General features: G+C 52.4%; 4 protein-coding genes across 4 annotated transcripts; 3 read left to right on the top strand and 1 right to left on the bottom strand.

Annotated features, from left to right (window-relative positions):
* Positions 1–671: 671 nt before the first annotated feature.
* COCSUDRAFT_28505 (hypothetical protein) lies at positions 672–2,292 on the top strand (the record flags this gene model as incomplete). The annotated part of the gene is made up of 3 exons (XM_005648361.1): positions 672–889; positions 1,041–1,135; positions 1,387–2,292. A coding segment is annotated over exon 3 (900 nt), but the record flags the coding sequence as incomplete, so codon positions are not given.
* A 1,500-nt stretch (positions 2,293–3,792) lies between these two features.
* On the top strand, positions 3,793–5,873 carry COCSUDRAFT_53146 (hypothetical protein). The gene is made up of 4 exons (XM_005648360.1): positions 3,793–3,943; positions 4,070–4,159; positions 4,305–4,370; positions 4,582–5,873. Exons 1-4 carry the CDS (start codon positions 3,797–3,799, stop codon positions 5,539–5,541), a joined length of 1,263 nt encoding a protein of 420 aa, XP_005648417.1. The 5' UTR covers positions 3,793–3,796; the 3' UTR covers positions 5,542–5,873.
* Positions 5,874–6,628: 755 nt separating this feature from the next.
* COCSUDRAFT_47039 (hypothetical protein) lies at positions 6,629–11,558 on the bottom strand (the record flags this gene model as incomplete). Its single annotated transcript, XM_005648359.1, has 8 exons — positions 6,629–7,144; positions 7,414–7,507; positions 7,951–9,013; positions 9,385–9,531; positions 9,682–10,671; positions 10,802–10,856; positions 10,983–11,077; positions 11,204–11,558. 6 exons carry the CDS (start codon positions 11,556–11,558, stop codon positions 8,577–8,579), a joined length of 2,079 nt encoding a protein of 692 aa, XP_005648416.1. The 3' UTR covers positions 6,629–7,144; positions 7,414–7,507; positions 7,951–8,576.
* A 1,670-nt stretch (positions 11,559–13,228) lies between these two features.
* Positions 13,229–17,488, top strand: COCSUDRAFT_41231 (S-adenosyl-L-methionine-dependent methyltransferase; the record flags this gene model as incomplete). Its single annotated transcript, XM_005648358.1, has 7 exons — positions 13,229–13,385; positions 13,786–13,961; positions 14,712–14,895; positions 15,394–15,533; positions 15,805–15,901; positions 16,414–16,559; positions 17,270–17,488. 7 exons carry the CDS (start codon positions 13,229–13,231, stop codon positions 17,486–17,488), a joined length of 1,119 nt encoding a protein of 372 aa, XP_005648415.1.
* Between the last annotated feature and the right edge of the window lie 153 nt (positions 17,489–17,641).

Genomic DNA, 17,641 nt, shown 5'->3' with positions numbered 1-17,641 from the left:
CATGCAACATACGAATATGCATGCATGCTGCCCTCAATCTTGCATGTACAGCCAGACTGACAGCTGGCTTGGATATCTACTTCTGTTGAAACATTGCTATAGTAAAGAGGCTTTCATAATGCAGCAGTGAGGTTGAAGGCTAAATACTCGAGGACTATTTCAGGAAGAAGCGTTGCAATAACACAGCATTGACGACTTATGACCGTCGAGGGCCCTATCCGGTCCGCCTGTGAGTTGTTGCACTGTCATAAACGATCTTGATGAGTGTCTTTCAAGAAGCCTTGCTGACTCAGCTAACAAGCTGGGAGCTTGTCACAAACTTAAAACATTTCAAGATCTGCTTTAACAACGTGAACGCAGTGATGTGTTCGATTGTCTGCAAGACATGTACAACCGAATGGGAGGATTGGGAAGAAATGATGCTTAGAGACACCAAAAGCCCAGACAGTGGACTGCAACTTCTGGTGGATATGTTTGGAATTTGAATTTGGGGTTTGGGAGGGTTGAGAGTTTGGATCTGGTCACCAGGCATCCTACTCTGTCGGGCAAAATCCACTACTTTAGTGGACATGCACTCCACTACATTAGTGGATTTGGCTCTCTTTCTGATTTACGCCCCTTCGGGGCGTGCAATAACAAAAGCAATGCTGCACATCCTTCAGATTTACCTACAACAATCTCAGCATTGCATAGTACCTCCGTCAAGCTAATTATTTCGGTCAAGCCTGTATCTATAGGATCGTGCGCTACTCGTTTCTGCGAAGACAGCAATGCCATTTGCCAGGTTACCGTTGCAAAGTAGGATTTGAAAGGGGGGTGGGACGGCCGCAAATGTTTATGGGAGTAATTTAAACGAATTCTTGAAGTCTTCTGTCGCTGGCCATGTGAGGTTCGCACTTTTGCCGGTTTTTTGGCATCCCCATCCTTGACTTGTTTGGACTCAGCTAATCGAATGTCACGACCATCGACGTGCATGTCTACTTCTTTCGTAGTGACTGCATGCCCTGCCAAGCCAATTCCTTGAAATGAAATGCGTGCAGGCAACACAGAGCGTTCACCTGAATTGAGCACTGATGCACCGGACAGACACTGAAGTCGTCTACAATCTAAACCAACATCAAGTTCAATTGTTCTGGTGAGCGTTACGATCCCTCTGCTGCTGTGAGTAGCCGTGGGTGTCTGCCCTGACCTGGCTTTGCTTGGAATGCCAATCTGATGAGGAGCATCTGGAGAGGACTGTGCACCCCAAAGAGTAGCAAGTAGCCCAGGTGCTTGTAAGGATAGTTGTATCACTTGTACTAGAAGGCATGCTGCTGATGTACTTCTCATTCCTTTAATGTCCTGGTGGATCACTTGCAGAAACCGTTGTGTGATGACTTCATGCAGGACGAATGGTCAGGAACAAGAGGTGGAGGGTCAGTGTCAAGGTGATACCATCAGCCGACACTCCTGCTCTGCTGCAGCCAGGCCGCAGATTTGGGAGGAACCTAGGCAGCACTGTGGCAACATCTGCACCGAGGGGACCCCGGAGGCCGGCCAGCGCCCTTCCATCCTGGCGGATCCCTGCAAGAAACACAGCTCAGCAGGAAGAACAGCAGGATGGCTTTGCAGATGGAGATGGAGAAGCCGCTGCTGCCTATTATCAGCCTCCGCCCTCACGCCGGCGTCTGCGGAAACAGGCAGCTCAAGAGGATAATAGACGGCTGCACCAAGCATGGGATGCGTGCTTTGATGACAATGTATTCAGGAACACATGTTTCCAAGCTGGTCAGCCTGCACGCCAAGCAGCACTGAAGCAGCAGCTGCAGGCAGAGTTTTTGACAGCTGCCAGAGCAGCCCTGCCCGCTTGCAGTCCATGCAGTCAGGCTGGGAGGGTGGGATCAGTGTGGGAGCAGGTGGAGACGATCAGCAGGCTTGTGTATGTCTCGATCAGCGGCAGGACAGAGGTCAGCCCCCCAGCATTCAGGTGTGGCGGGTGCAGTGCCGCCTTCACAGTCGATCCTGTGAGCATGGGATGCTTTCCTGCAACGCCACAGAGGCCGCTGGTTTACTACTCTGGAGCGCTCATGTTGCAGACGCATGAGCTCAGCCTCGCCAGCCCAACCTCAATGGTCGCCTGGACTAGCGCCCTGGAGGAGGTGCACGTCAGGAACGGCTGTGTGCCGTACGGGCAACTGAGTGGCCTGCCCAAAAATATCTGGAGGAACCTCCCAGTGGCGGTCAGACAGTGGCGCAGAATGGACATCGCCACACATGACCTCAACAGGCTTGGCGTGCAGCCCATCTGTTCGGAGGCAGGGCTCAGCGGTGACTCAGACTTGCAGCTCGGCCAGCCGCCGCCGCCCCAGGAGAACACTCAGAGGGAAGCAGCAGCGTCGTCATCGCCACCAGAAATGGAAGCAGGCAGCCTCGCGGCTCAAACTGGCAGAGATGCAGCTGAGGTGGGCCCGGCGACCCAGGAATCTCTGGACAGTCGTGCCTCCGGGGGCCCCACTGTGCAGTGTCCTTGCTGCTTTCGCACTTGCGTGGCAGCCATTGCTGACGCCTGCCTGGGACTCACGCAGCTCAGGGCGGCGGGCAAAGCCTCTGATTTCCTGCAGCCGAAGCTGCCCTATAGCCCCTTCATTGCTGATGAAGAGGTGAAGGCCTTGCTCGCTCAACGGAAGGCCTTGGACCCGGCGGCGCTGGAGCGGCCGGTCTGCTCTCAGTTCGTTGCTGCCACGCCAACCGCCTCAGACACGCAGCTGCGCCTATATGTGCAAGTGAGTCTCCTCGCATTTTTCTGGGATCTTGTTGCGCTTACTGATGTTGGCATGCATCTCATATATCCATGATTTTTTTCTCTTTTTTTCCTGGCCCCGGCTGGCAAGGGTAATACTTGGCAGCACCCTAGCGTGCCTTGCTTCAGGTGGTAAAAATACTGAATACCATGCCCACGGTTGATTGGGTCTTGCTTGGATCTGGCGAGTTCAACAAGGGGTAGGGTTATGGCAGCCTTAAATTGCAGCTCTGCAGGATGTACCTTGCTTGGCAGGAAAGCGTGTAACAAGAAGATGTGCTGGTGCTTTGGAGCCGGTCTGACACTCCCGCATGTGCTTGTGCGTAGGGCGTGGCAGCAGCAGTTTGCCGCCACGGGTATGTTCTCGTGGCGGCAAACCTGTTCACACCGGAGTGCTTTGTTTACTACGAGTTGCTCCTGCAGCGTCTGCTGAAGGAGTTCAAGCCTGAGGAGGGCAAGGATCTGAAGTACTTCTTCATTGACATTGCTTGCCAGTTTGACCCATATTGGCGAAGGTATAATCTTTCGTCCATCATGCCTGGCGTTTACGTCAAGATGTGCCCTGTACAATTATTGCATGGAACAATTTCACTCCTAGTGTCTAGTACTAGTCATGCTATGAGTGTGTGGATTCGTCGGAGTGCACAGCAGCGTCCCCTTTGAATGGTGATGTGTTGTGCTGGCAGGATGGTTCAAGGAAACGTGGAGGGTATGCCTGGCCTGGCAGTGGGGCCGTGGCATGTGAAGGCTCACATTCCGGCATGCCAAGAAAAGTATGGCGCCCGCCGCATGCTAGCGGCAGGAAACTCCTTTGGTGACAACATTGAACAGGCTTGGGCACATTACAGGAAATTTGCACACATCTTGAAGCGCATGGCGACTGCCACGCGGGAGGACTACATGACGGACCTGGTGAGTTCTCCTTTCATATGATGCAAGCTCTTGTAGCCTTGCTCGATGTTGCAGTTTGTAACCCTGTAGGTGCGAGAAGTGACAATGTTGGTCCATGTGCAGGCGATGGCTTGGCAGCGAAAAAAGGAGCGCAGGTTGCCCAAGCAGCTGCTTGAGTGGCATAGGAGGGCTGCTCGACTGCTGGCACAACTGCGGCAGTCCACGGGGGCCCTCAAGCAGGAGATTGCCCAAATCAAAGCCCCCGAGTTGCAGGTAAAATGCACCCCTCCTAGTTGCTGCACCTGTCTCTACTGATTCTCTGGGGAGATGCCATCTTGATATATCCTGCAGTCTGCAATGCTTTGCATGCTCGCTTATTGGCTGATGAATCAGGTGCAGGGTGGCGGTGGCTCAGGAGGCGTCCCATCACCGGCAGGCCAGGATCCTCTCCAAGGCGGCGCTGGTGCAGGCGCAAGTGACGAAGCAGAGGTGTGTTGGTCCTTTTTGAAGGCTCTTCTCTAGCATGGAATAAGTATCAATGGGTATGCTAGTGAGAAGGAGGTGCTCAGAGGACTCAGAGTAAAGAGCTGCCTCAGAAGAAAGTATGCAAGCAGATTGTTTGTTTTGCACGCAGGGGTCTGCCCGGGAGCAGCGGCAGACATCGTCTGAGGGGGCATCAACAAGCGCGCCCACCATCCCGGTGCTGCTCCACTCTGCACCTTCAGTTGGCTGTACTGGTGCTTGTTCATATGACATGATAGGACATTTGACATGTGACTTATGACATGACAGGACAAGACATGACAGGATGTGCATACTGGTGGAGTTTTTGTAAAGAGCAAATGGGATGCACACCTTTGGAAGATACATAAAGATGCATGAATCACTGATGTCAGGATTCTTACTCGCAGGCCCGTCTTACATGGGAGCACCACTACCAAGGCTGCTTGGAGGAGTTGTACGCGCTGGGTGGCAGTGTGACTCTCGCAGCTGAGGGGCAGCAATCGCTCTCCGAGCAAATGCGGCATGAGCACCGCCGAGTCCTTGAGGGCAAGCTGGCAGCGTGGGAGCGCAGGCACCGGGTACAGCTGCGGTGGGTGGAGGCAGACCGGTTGTACCAGGAGATAGGGGGTCAGCGGAAGAGGTTCATGATTCAGCAGCTACATGCTTCCATTGCAGCCAGGTTCGTGGATTACTACGCCCTACAGAGACAGCTGGAGACAGCGGCATATCGTGAGCGCACTAGCCTGAAGCGGTTGCGGCGCCAGATGGAAGCCATCGTGTCCAAAGTCAGCGATGACATCCTTCAGCTGCGGCGCTGGCATGCCGCCCCTGGGGACTATCAGGGAGCGCAGTATGACTGCCAGCGCTTGACCGCCCCTGGCTTGCTCGCGGCAGACACATTGCCGTGGCAGCGACAATCTGCTCAGGCAGGGTTGCTGGCTAGGAAACTGGCCGCGCTGGCGGAGCAGCAGGAGCGCTTGAAGCGGTGCTCCGAAGAGATGACCATCGTGCGGCGTGAGGCCAGGGATATGGTAGTGTTTTATGAGCACTACGCCCAGCAAGTGCAGCAAGCCGCTGGGAGGGGAGAGCGCCGCCTGCCCAGCGCCCGACAAGTTCCCCATGCGGCGGAGCTGGGGGAGGCGGGTGTGCATGCAGCCCTTGAAGCTTTCCAGCTCGGGCAGCAGGTGGTGCTCCTCTCCAAGCTTGAACAGTATCAGCACTTGGGCGGCATGGCAGGCAATGCTGTGGAAGCGCTGCACGCCGACCTCACAAACCTGGACAGCGGCACCAGCTCCGACTCGGACTGGCAGGATGCGCGGTCCGATGCCTCCTCAGACAGCAGCGGCGGCGATGATGAGGACACATAAATATTGGCACATTTGAAAATTTGGCAATGAGCATCTCGCCTTGTCTGCCAATTTTGATGTTCTCGATGCTGTTTCAAACTTTGAAAGTCAGTAGCTTCTATATAGAGTACAGTAATCTTCTATAGAGTACAGTAATCTGATTGTTCTACAATTCATCAGATCCTTTTTGGGAAGGGAGTGCGCTGTGGAATCATCTGCCAATTGGCTCAAAAATCTCAAGATCTCTTAGCAGCTTGTTCTCTCCACACACTTAAAGCAAATAATTAACACAGAGTGCCAGCTTCTTATGTTGTTAATGTAAATATGCATTGCTGTTAAAAATTATCAGTTGTTCAAGCGAAAGGCAGCCTATTGAAACTTCCTGCAACTCTTGCAATTCATGTAGCTCTGAGCAGTGCCTCTCTCTATCTCATATAAGTGTCAAAATGTGATCAATGCCTGTCGTGAATGGAGGTGTCCCTGTCATGTTTTTAAAACTTTGATGAAGGTCCACCAAATTAAATTCGTTGAATTTTATTTTTGGCAGCATATCATAATATTATGATAAAATTATACGGCTAATACTACAAATTAATATTAGTATTAATACTTAAAATTTGTATATATGTACAGGTGTCCACGTTGTTAATAGTTAATAGCATGTTGACTGCCAGCAGCCAAAAAATGAACAGTATGAACCTTGACAAGAATTGCTACTTAGAAAGATTGCCTGCCAGGTTGTGAAGCTTCCTTAGTTAGAGGAAGGCCATGACCCACTGCCCACCATTAATGACAATAAAGACCTTCAGTCTTCAAAAGATTTGTATTGGTTCTAAGAAGATATGTCTGTCATAATGTGATTTTTTGATGACTCTTGGAGAGGTCATGTCAACAGTCGGCAACATGCGCCCATATGGCATGCATGTGACTCTGGACCAGATCCTCAAGGTGTAATTATAGTAAATATCTGGTTAGCTACCTATAGGCTGAGCATGTTGCAGTACCGTCATTGGCTTCACTTTCTACCAAAACCTGGGGGGACTTTAGTGTCCATGCAAGCCTGTGAGTGATCATTCTCATGTCGACAGCTTGTTTGGACCATCCAAATAAATGACCATGATATTAAAATATTTATCAGAAGCCAATTAGCCCTTCAGCTTCAATTAATGTTTAACGAGTCACCCATTGCATGGACTTTATCTCCACATTGTGAATTCGAGTTTCAAGCCTTAATATTTGCAGTGGCTTTAATTCTGCTTTGCAAGAATTATCAGATAAAAAAGAATAATGCATATATTTGACCAATTGGAGCAACAAGGCTTGAAGCCTTGCGAGCCGAGCTTGTTCAATATAATTAAATATAAAATAAATGAATGCAACAATAATATCAATCTGATCTATTGACAACAATATTACACTGTAGAGGCGCCTTCTAGTTATAATCGAGTGATTGCTTTTTAAGAGTACACTGAGGGCAATGGTGTGGCAAATAACTAGTGGGTACCCACTATTCACTTGCTACCAACACCGGTGTTGGGTAGCCATTGTGGCAACTTGCAATTGCCTGAAACGTTGATGCACATGTGTACGTGCCCACTGGCCACGGGCATGGCATGGGTTGCACCTGCAGCACAAGACATGCGTTGCTCATGAGCACATCTCGAGATGCTTGATGCTTTAAAGAAATTTCTCTCAGGTTATAATGTTCGACGGTGGTCCCACTGGAATCTCTTAATGGGTAGCCTTACGCCATTTATACTAGTACTGACCCGATGGCATCATTATGATCATCAGCATGATGCTTAAGGCTCCAAGGCTTTGGCCCGCGGCTTCAACCCGATTTCTACAGCACTTCTACACTTGGATCATACTCTTGCTTTCCTGAGATCTCACCTGTACATGACCAGTGCCCAGTGAATGAGGGCGGTGTGTGCATGCATGGCTCCCGCCTTCAAGGAAGTTCAGTGGTTGAAGATTACTAGGTTTCCTGCACACACAGCCGTGGTGCTTGAAGGAATTTCGAAAACCACACTCTTCGAGAAGGCATTTCAGGGTTTCGTTTGAGCAAGATTACAAAGGTGGCAGGTCCTATGTTCAGAGGTGTGCTGCCCCAACCCTGGACTGCAAAAGCCTCTTCATAGCGTGCGATACCTACAGGGCCGGTCAAGAGACTCTTTCACAAGAATACCATCAATAATCAATATTGAAAGAGTCTAAATATTGACGCTGAGTGCGTGCTGCACGGACAGCACGTCCTCAACCCTGGCGATCTCAGATGGCTGCTCGATGTAAAGAGATGTGCCCATCAAGGAGGGGCACCCACGCTGTGCAGCAAATTGACACCCCAATTCTGTCGCTTGTGGCACATTTGATTGATACACATCGCGTGCGTGTACCATAGCGTGGGTGCCGGCAAGATAAGGGCATCACCTTTGCGCCATCTGATGTGACATGCCGTGTGTCTTTATGCAGCGACCAAGAAGTGCGATGATGCTGAGAAGAATCTTGTAGCAATTCTTCCACGTTCAACATTCTATGTGAGTGGATTTCGACACCGACATCGTAGAGAAACAGCAAGAACGAGCCAGGCTGCTCAATGACAGATGGGGTTAATAATATTATAAGATAGGCTCAGGGGATTTATTTTCTTGCCCTCCACCGCCACTACCTTGTGGCGGTCAGCAGCAGTGCTCTGTCTTCAAGCAGAAGTGCTCCATCCCACTGGCCACTTCAGATTCGAAGGTTGAGCATGTGAGGCAACCGGGAGCAAAATTACCTTACAGATTGTTACATGCATGATATCTGGTTACCGTCATGATTGTTGCGCACATGTGCAGAGAGGGACAAGTGAGTGACTAATATTAGTTGCGTAGAGCGCATGGATGTGCAACGCCTTGTAGTGAGGCAGACTTGGTCACAACCTACTACAGTCCTCATTGCAATATCAAATTTAGGACATAAAAAAAATTGATGCTACATTTGCGTCATGCTCACACGCCAATTCTGACTAAGCTTGAAACTGACTTAGCTTGAAAGTGCAAAGATCACATTGCAAGTCACTCTCCAGCCGCCGGTGGGCGCCTCAGAAAGCGAAGGCACCTCTCGGGAACTGCCACCATCTGATTGCCCCCAATTGCTTCCAAGGGTGTTCTGCCTGCTCTGACTTCATCTGTGTCGCTCAACCATGCCTTCTGGTGTCCAGCCCCAGTTGCGTCTGTGATGGTGAGCCCGCAAATAACACCAAACCCCTCAAGCTCAGCACCGTGGAACCGTGTGCCAGGCCCAATATGCACCACCTCTGCCGTCCCCACTATCCTCCTGTCATCTGTTAGGACATAGACTGTGTCATCTGGCAGAATCTGCACGTCACTGTGCGCGCTCGAATGGCCTCTGGCTTGCGGCGAGGGGTTCAGCTGACATGCCAGCCCTGCGATGACACCCATTGCAGCTTCCATGTTGATCCCAGGGGAGGAAACTTCCAGGGACGGTCGACCTGCGCGCACCAACACACAGCTGCTTACAATCCGCGATTATTACCGCATTCAAGCAATATCTTCCCTAGTGTCTTGCTAGGATGTCAAGCTCAAATTTATTCCTGTTGTTAGTATTACCCAGATGACCCTTAGGTGCGGCACTCTACCACATCATATGTAGCAGGGTGCGTGAGTGACAGGCATGACTCAGGCAAAGGGGCAAGCACAGCATGTGGAGCAGGGTGCGTGAAAGACAGGCATGGCTCAGGCAAAGGGGCAAGCAGACACTTCAGCATTGAGAGACAAGACATGAACAAATCAACTACACCAGCGTATGAGAGCAGTCAGTTGACAAGTTCACAGGAATGACAGAGCAGGATTTTGTACATGCCTGCTGGGCCATCTGCAGAGCGGTAGGAGGAAGCTGGCTCCTCATCGGCAGCGAGCTCCAGAGCAGGATCAAAGAAGACCATGGCGCCAGACAGCGGTGACTGCTCCAAGGCTGACTGCGACTGCTCCGCTGCCGTAGCACTCCCACCTAGACAACACATGCCTGTCGTCAGCTTATTGCTGACAATTACCTGTCGATAAACCTTCGGGGTATGATTCGCATGGCATTATAACTTAGAAACTCACTGTGAGTGGAATCATATAAGCCAGGACAAAGAGAGCCATGATGGCTCCTCACCTTCTCCGGCGCGCGCCGCATTCTGCTCCTCAGCCAGCAACATTGCCAGCGCCACACCAGTTGCAGCCTCTTCGACGTTCATGGGCGAGCTCCCGGCAGCGCCTCCGAGAGCCACCTTCAGCCGTTTTGGATGACAGAGGGCCGCTGCAATGTGCCGGTAGTCGATCACCAGCACAGCCATTTTGGCCGGCGATGCGGCATGCCCCTGCATGCTCAGCCGCACGTTGGGGACTGGCACAGGCTGCGGCGACTCATCTGCCAGCAAGCAGCCGTGCAACGGCGACTGGCTCGCACAAGCTGTGGGCTGCGGCGGCACTTCGCTGGCCTCAGGCAGGACACCCTCTGCCTGCCCTTCTGGCTCTGCTGGGTCACTGTGCTGCTGCGCTGGCTGGTCATCCGCATCTGACTCAGAGAAGAGGTTCCCAACCTCGTCTTCGTCGCCCTCAGTGGGGGGACCCCAAAACTCTGCGGCTCTGGCGGTTGGGCGCCTGAGCCTGCCTCGGCTGCCCCTTCTGGGCCGATTGCTGCCACGCGCCCCGCCTGTGCCGCGGCGGCCACGCTTCCTGCCCCGACCCCGCCCATGCCCTTCCTGCACGCCCCCACCGGTGGCTGCCTCTCCTGCACCCCGTCCCTCCACATCTGCGCGTGCCCCACCGCCTTCCCCTGCCACCGCTGCCTCGGGCTCCCCCTGGCTATCTGTCTGCACGCGCGCCTCGAGGAACCATATCTCCATATGCAGCTGGGTGCCATCGCTGCCTGGCTGCACAGCGCGCACCAAACCAACAGGAGCCTTGGCAGCACGACCCAACTGGGACAAGTTGCGTGCTGGGAACTCCCCGTCGCGGTGCAGCGTGCTTGTGACGGCCCAGAGAGCGACACCAATCGAGGGAGTGCTCTCCCCCAACTGCGGCAGGTAGTGGCACTTGTCGAAGGTCCAGAGCAACTCGTCAATCTGCTTGAGTTTGACCACGGGCAGGCCGCTGCTCACTCCTGCAAACATGTGAGCGCCTCAATTGACTGGCTATCATTCCCTTCCATCAAATCTGCAGAAGTTAAAGCCTTCTCGGGTGTGCAACAGTCACCAGGTGATCAGAGCTTCCAGCTGAGAGCGCCCACTCACCCTTGTTAACAATGGACTTGGCCGCTTCCATCTGAAGCTGTGACTTCTTCGGCGCCTGTAACAACAATAACTTACAATCAGTGTGTTCAGCCAAACTCGCTTTCACTGCACCAGCAGCTTGACAGATGAGAGGCGTTCACAAAGCACATGCAAACATAAGGATCCTCAACAAGATGCCCACCTTCTGCCTTGCTGGTCTTTGCCGTGCCGGTTGGGCTGCGGCCTCAACAGCGGCTGTGATCTCTTCAACCGCCGCCGCACTCGGCTCCAGTCCACCTGCATGACAGCATCCATTAGCTGCCAGCGCATAAGATGTCCAGAGGAAATGGTGAGGACATGTTATTAATTTGCCAGGCATAAGATGTGTAGGCGCTGATCGTTACAGCCATCATGGATAGCTACCTTCTGGATGCTCAAATCTAAGCAGCCCTTCCACCCTGGCGAGCAGCGCGCTTCTGGTGAAGATCACTGGCCGCTGGCCTCTGTCAAGCAGGAACCGCTTCAGCTCTGCAACGGTGGATGAGGCCTTGAGGCTGAACGCAAGCCACCGTTGGACGATGTCCTGCTCGGCTCCCTGAGCGCTGAGCTGCCTGCGGCTGATCCCTGGCTGTGGCGCTTGCGAAGGTCCTGCAGCTTCTGCCTCTGGGGCTGCGGGACCCTGCATGCCGCCTGCTGCAGCTGTGGCGCCCCTCTGCGCCTGTCCTTGGGCTGTCTGGCCTGCCTGAAGTCCACTGGCCTGGAGATACGAGGCTGCCATCACTGTCCTGTTCAGGTTGGGCACTGCTGCCAGCAATCTGCTGGCGCTCTTGCTGAAGCTGACTTTCTGATTGAGGTGTCTCGTTGCAAAGATGGCGGTCGAAGTCGTCCCATTGTCTTCGAGGCGAGCCTGCTGACCACCAATGATGCCTCGAATCTTGCTTGATCGCCTATCGGCTCTCTTCCTCTCCAAGTCGCCGGTCTCTGCCTCTGAACGCAACGCAAAAGTCAGAGTTAGTTACTCTGTGTCAAGGTCATGGGGAGATTCAAAACATAGGTGTTCCCAACCTTCAAAGATGGAGTGCTTATTGAGACCTACCAATCACTCCTTGATGCATGATAAAATTCAACTTATCCTCATTGAGATCCTTGCCCCTGGTTTGGGCTGCAATGACGCAGTCCTCACAGCATTTGTGGGTAATATTTCTGAGCTCTGGATACTTTTCGCTCTCAATCTTCCCGCGAATAGAATAGTAGCCATTAGCTCTGGACAATGCTGAAGGTTCATCTCGGCCAAGGCAGCTCTGATGGAAATATCTGACCCCTGAGTCCACGGCATTGCAACGTTGCAATGGCACCCTTGCCTCTTGTTTGAAGACCCAGTCGGCAACAGCGTCGTGGCCGTATTCGTCCTTTGTCAGACCTTCTGAATAGAATCTGATAATATAATCACAACCTACACAGCGAGTCAAGCGTTCTGAACTTGCGCAGTTCGGATGAAGCTTCTCCTTGTCACTGCCACACTTGTAACACGGGATCCTAGCAATAATAAGTGACATGCTCGGTACAGAAACACATCACTGATCATTCTCCATGCTTACTGACGAAAGGCCTAATTTTTATTACCAAAATGGCATGCTATGGAATGTGTTACCAGGTGGCATGGCCCCTGATTGCCAATAATCCACCACATTAGTAGCGTTTACATCCACTAAAGTAGTGGATTTTGATTACTCGGGTGCCCTGCACCAGGAGTCAACGTGGCAGTTGGGGTGTCCGGAACCCAACCTGCGCTTCTCTTGGAGACAACGAGAACTCAGCTTCAAAGACAAAAGACAAGAATTCTGTTTTTCTCATCAATTCTGATCTGAGGGGCTCCTTATCCTGGTGAGGACGGCTGCGCACGAGGCACTGCCTGACCAGAAAGCGACGAGGCCCTGAAGGTGCATCTCGTGCAAAGAAAACATTAGTCACACATGTTCAGACTCAAAATATCACCTAGGAGTTGTGTCCCAATCAATCCTTCCAACTTGTAGTCCTCGAATCTTGTGGGACTGTCTTCAGCAGATCCTTGGCGCGGTTTACACTGACAGCAGCTCACAGCGCACTTTGACAGAGATTGCCTTTTCTGAGAAATGTCGAGCAAATTATCTTTCCTCCTTTCTGATTCGTTTGCTGGTTTGTGAAGTAAGCAGGAAGTGCGGGCATGGGGAGCTGCCTATCTGCGCCGGTCCATGATACCACAAAAGATTTCAGGTAATGAATGACCCATTTATTCTCACAATGCTTAGATTTATATTGGTTTTGTGGTGAAAGTGGTGTCCTGGAACGCCTGTGCCAAGTTTGTGCGTCCTAGGGTTGCTTAAGGTGCCTTTTCGCAGGACGTACAATCTCACCCCACCATGGGCGCTCGTGGGCGTTGGCAAGCAGCTTTACAGATTCACGTTTTGGATGCAAGACACGATAATACCGCCACCTTTGCGGATCGCCGACCTCGCCTTCACGTCCTTCACGACCTCCCATGTCCTACTGACGCTCTGCCAACTGAGCATCCCAGACTTCCTGGCCACCGGGCCTCAGACAGCCTTGGCCCTCAGCCAAAAGTTGGGTGCGTGACCGTTGCCTTACTGGTCCTTAATCCCAACAGTACTGATAATAGGGGGGCAAATATGCTTGACCAGCCCAACTTCTTGCGCAGCTGCCGTTCCTTACTAAGCTCCTTACTGCTTTCACACATTGAAAGAATATGATGCCGCATGGACATAACTGACCTGCACTCCTATGGGCACACAATTCCAGCTTAAAGACCTGCTTACAATCTGTTTGAGTTAGCTTCAGTGTTTGAAGAGGTATTGACTATAAGAACTTACTTTCTGTGACGCTTCGACTGCCTTCCCACCTGAAAAAGTGCTTGCTACCGGCAAGCGAGACCACCTGTCTAGCAAGCTCAGAAGAGACTGCTTCGAGCGGTGAATTCAGATTCAATGTCCAATTTCATGCATGCGCAGGCACGGACCCGGACCGCCTGTTCCGGCTGCTGCGATTCGCGGGGGTGCACGGGTTACTAACCATGCGCAGCGCGGGCGGGAAAAAAGGTTCTTGGACGCCGGAGGGAACGCTGTTCAAGAACAACGCGCTCAGCTCCATGCTGTGCGACGACCACCCGCAGAGCCAGCGCCACATGGTGCGCATATTTGTGGCCTGCCACTCATGCATGCACATGCATCGCCATTTGAAATATCACCTGTATGGATGCCGAATTAAGGCCTGCATTTGCTGCTACCTGCTCCTTCAACACGCCCAGAGAACTGGCTGTGAAGTCCTGCACTCAGTACAATCTGTATTTAGCGCACCCTCCTTGCACAGTGTCTCTGGTGGCCCGGATAGTCATCACTTGCAGCCACACCCACATGGCAGCTGTGCTGTGATGTCCTGCACATGATTGGAAATATGATCACCGTGCCTCTTTGGACTGAGGGCTTGTTTAAAACGCGCAATGTTCCGCTACAGAGGCTGTGTAGACAGAACAGCATCTGACAGCAGTTTTGTTCGTGAGGTTCCACTTCAAGTACATGTCTTCTGATAGTCTGCCTTCCTCCCTTCCCTGCAGGTCCTTTGCCTGCTGGTACATGTCTGTTGACGCAAGCAGAGTGTCAACTCAAATCCTGCAGGTGCTGTGCCTGCTCGGCAACGAAGGCACCGGCAGGCCCAAAATTCTGCTCAAGCTGCCTTGAAACTGCTGGGCAGGGGCGCTCTGATTGATGCTCACTTTTATGAATTTGTACACCGATTCTCTCCCCTCGCAGGCTGCAGGTGCTGTGCCTGCTGGGCAAGGACAGCCGCAAGCTCTGTTTAAGCATTCTTCGAGCAGTCTTCTTACTGTGATTCTCGCACATGCTTACGTCTAACAACACTCTCCCCTCGCATGCTGCAGGTGCTGTGCCTGCTGGGCAAGGACAGGCTGGCGGCGGCCTGGGATGAGCTGGAATGGGCGGTGCGTACAGAGGGCGGAGATGCAATGAAACGCGCGTATGGGCGAGGAGTCTGGGAGCATCTTGAAAAGAGCGACGGCCTCGAGGATCTTTTCTCGCGCGCCATGGCCGACCTGGACCATTCCTGTGCGCTGCCTCCTCTATTTTTCAGAAAAAGTGGGATTTGTTAGCCTTTTTGAAATTCAGCGATGGCCCTGGGAACCTGATCTCGCGTGCCTGGCCTGCCCTGGACCATTCGTGTGCGTCAACCTCTTGTAGTTGGAAATCTTAAAATCCCAATCTTGAATCGATGGGATCTTGATTGGGACGGCTGGATTGAGGGCTGCTTCACCTCAGTACAGAAGATCTTTTCAACATCTGTACTGGCGTCGAATGCCTCAAAAATCCAAAATACCCAAGTGCTTCATTGAGGCCATAACAGGCCACCGGTGGTCTGTGCAGGCAGAACCGCCGCCGATTGAAGAATTTTGTGAAAATAGCAATACCGCACATGGCACTTGGCAGACCAGAGTTTGTGCGGCTGTATGGGCTGCAAAAACAGAAATTGCTACGCTGATGAGGGGCCATGGTGAATTACTCATTCTACATTTATTAATGATGCATATGTTGTGCTGGCCTGTGCAGGTGCAACCACCGTGTTGAAAGACTACGACTGGCGCCGATTTGACCGGTACATTGACATCGGGGGAGCATATGGGTCATTCCTTGCGAGCCTCTTGGGCCGCCACCCTGCGGCCAAGGGAGTGCTCTTTGACCAGCTGCAGGTATGCCAATCTCTACGGACAGCGTCTAACAAAAAAATAACAGGAAAAAAATAGTCTAATAAAAAAAAAAACTTTATTGAGCCGTGGGCGTTTTGTGGTAACGTGACAGTTTGCAATGCTGGCATAGTGCTGCAGTTGCCACAAAGAAGCTTGTATGAAAATAGGTGTAACATCGTGGTTTAGACAAGCAAAGGCACCTTGTATTCGCTGGTGCAGTGTCATTGTCATCTCATGTACGATTATATCTGTAGCTGGCATGTGTATGGCACAGGTGGTTGAGAGAGCAGAGGGCGACTGGCTGCGTCACCCAGAGCGGAAGCTGCTGGCAGACAGGACAGCCTTCACCAGCGGGGACTTCTTCAAGCCAGGTCCGCTGCAGACCCTTCTCCTCAACACACTTTTCAAGGGCATGTTAGCCCTTGGCTAATGGCCTGGCTTGTCTAAAACTTGAGAGCCCCAACAGTACACTTGGGGCTTGCTCTGCGGCAAGCCCCCGAGCAATGGGTAGATTTTCAAGGGCGTGGGAGTTTTTCCTTTCTTGAAATTAATTGTGAGCCTTCCCTGCTGATGTTTTGCATATCAGCGCAGCGGATTGGTGTCTGCACTTTGCAGACGTGACTTTGAGCGCGAAGCAGGCCTGTGCTGAGCGGCTCAAAAGACAAGTGGAGGGACGCTGCATGGAATGTGCTGCATAAATCTGTCTGAGAAGCTGCACTAGAGCGCCCAGCTTCTCCGTCTGCGTTTTCAATTGTGGCAGAGCCTGCACGGCTCAAAAACTGCTCCTTGCAATCTCAACTCACTGGTCTCTTATCATGCTCTGAGGGTGCGCCAGCAAAGCAATGAACGTCCAGCCTTGACGGGTGTTTCAATTTGAACGCAGAGACGCTGCCGCGTGCGGAGGGCCCTGGGGATGTGTACGTGCTGCGCCAAGTCTGCCACGACTGGAGCGACGATGACACGCTGGCGATTCTGCGGAGCGTGCGAAGCGCGATGGGATCACACCAGTGCACGCTGGCACTCGTCGAGGTGAGATTCAAATTATCAATTAAATTCGGAAAAAATGAATGCAGGTGGCAGACATGGGTCTCTTGGGGTCCTCAGCGGTGCTTCTGGCGATGCATGCTTGGGGTCATCACATCAAGAACATGTCTCAATGCAGCTGTCAAAATGGTGCGTGCATGCTGAGACGCAGGCCTGTCGCATACTCCCCCCCTTTGTCCTCTGTGTGCGCATGCAACGCTGCTCAAGTGGCCTCCCATCAATGAGCAACCCATCAACTAGACACTCACCAGTCATTGCAGCGTGCTTTCCACACAGACCTTGCCAATGCGAGCTGCCCAGGGGCCTGAACCTTCAACGACAAATTTTCCTTCCCAGAAAGAAGAAAGGAAGGAAGACAATAGCACATCAATTCCAGCCAAATTGGTGGAATCAAGGGTTGTCCATGGGGCGTATCTCACGTGAAATTCCAGGATATTGCACAAAATGTACGGCAGAGATGTACAATGCATGATTTCTCCCTCGGCAGTTGATGATCAAGCCGACCCGGCAGGCCACCGTCTGGATATTTTGTAAGTCGACTATATAACTCCTGTGCAGCTGAGATCTCACGTCATCAGTATGTGTGCCGAGCAGGCGACCCTGCAGGCTACCTCCTGGACATTTCATAACTCGCCTGCAATAATTCCCCCTACACACTGGTGCTGACATACATCATCGCCATATGTGCTGCGCAGGCGGTGATCAAGCCGACGCAGCAGGCGACGGCGGACCCGTACAATCGCGCGCGGGCAGCCAGCGACCTGCACATGATGCTCATGTTCGGCTCCCGCGAGCGCGACGCCGAGCAGTGGCGTTCCCTGCTGGCCGCCGCCGGCTTCTCTCTCGGCCGCATTGTCCCGACCCGCTCCATGTTCTCGATTGTCGAGGCCACCCCCGTGCCAGTGACTGTGTAGAAAAAATTGAGCAAAAAAGATGCAGACTGCAAGCTGGCATTGAACCGGTGACGCGTGCATGCCGGGCGCTGGATTTGTGCTTGACCGCGTCATGCCAAACCTTTCTGTGCTTTCCATAGTGGAAGCCACCCCGGTGCCTGCCGAAAATTAGGG

This window comes from Coccomyxa subellipsoidea, assembly GCF_000258705.1.
Source record: "Coccomyxa subellipsoidea C-169, whole genome shotgun sequence".
Classification (NCBI taxonomy): Eukaryota; Viridiplantae; Chlorophyta; class Trebouxiophyceae; family Coccomyxaceae; genus Coccomyxa; species Coccomyxa subellipsoidea.
The sequence above is the reverse complement of the archived record's forward strand: the minus strand, read 5'-3'. Positions and strand labels throughout refer to the sequence as shown.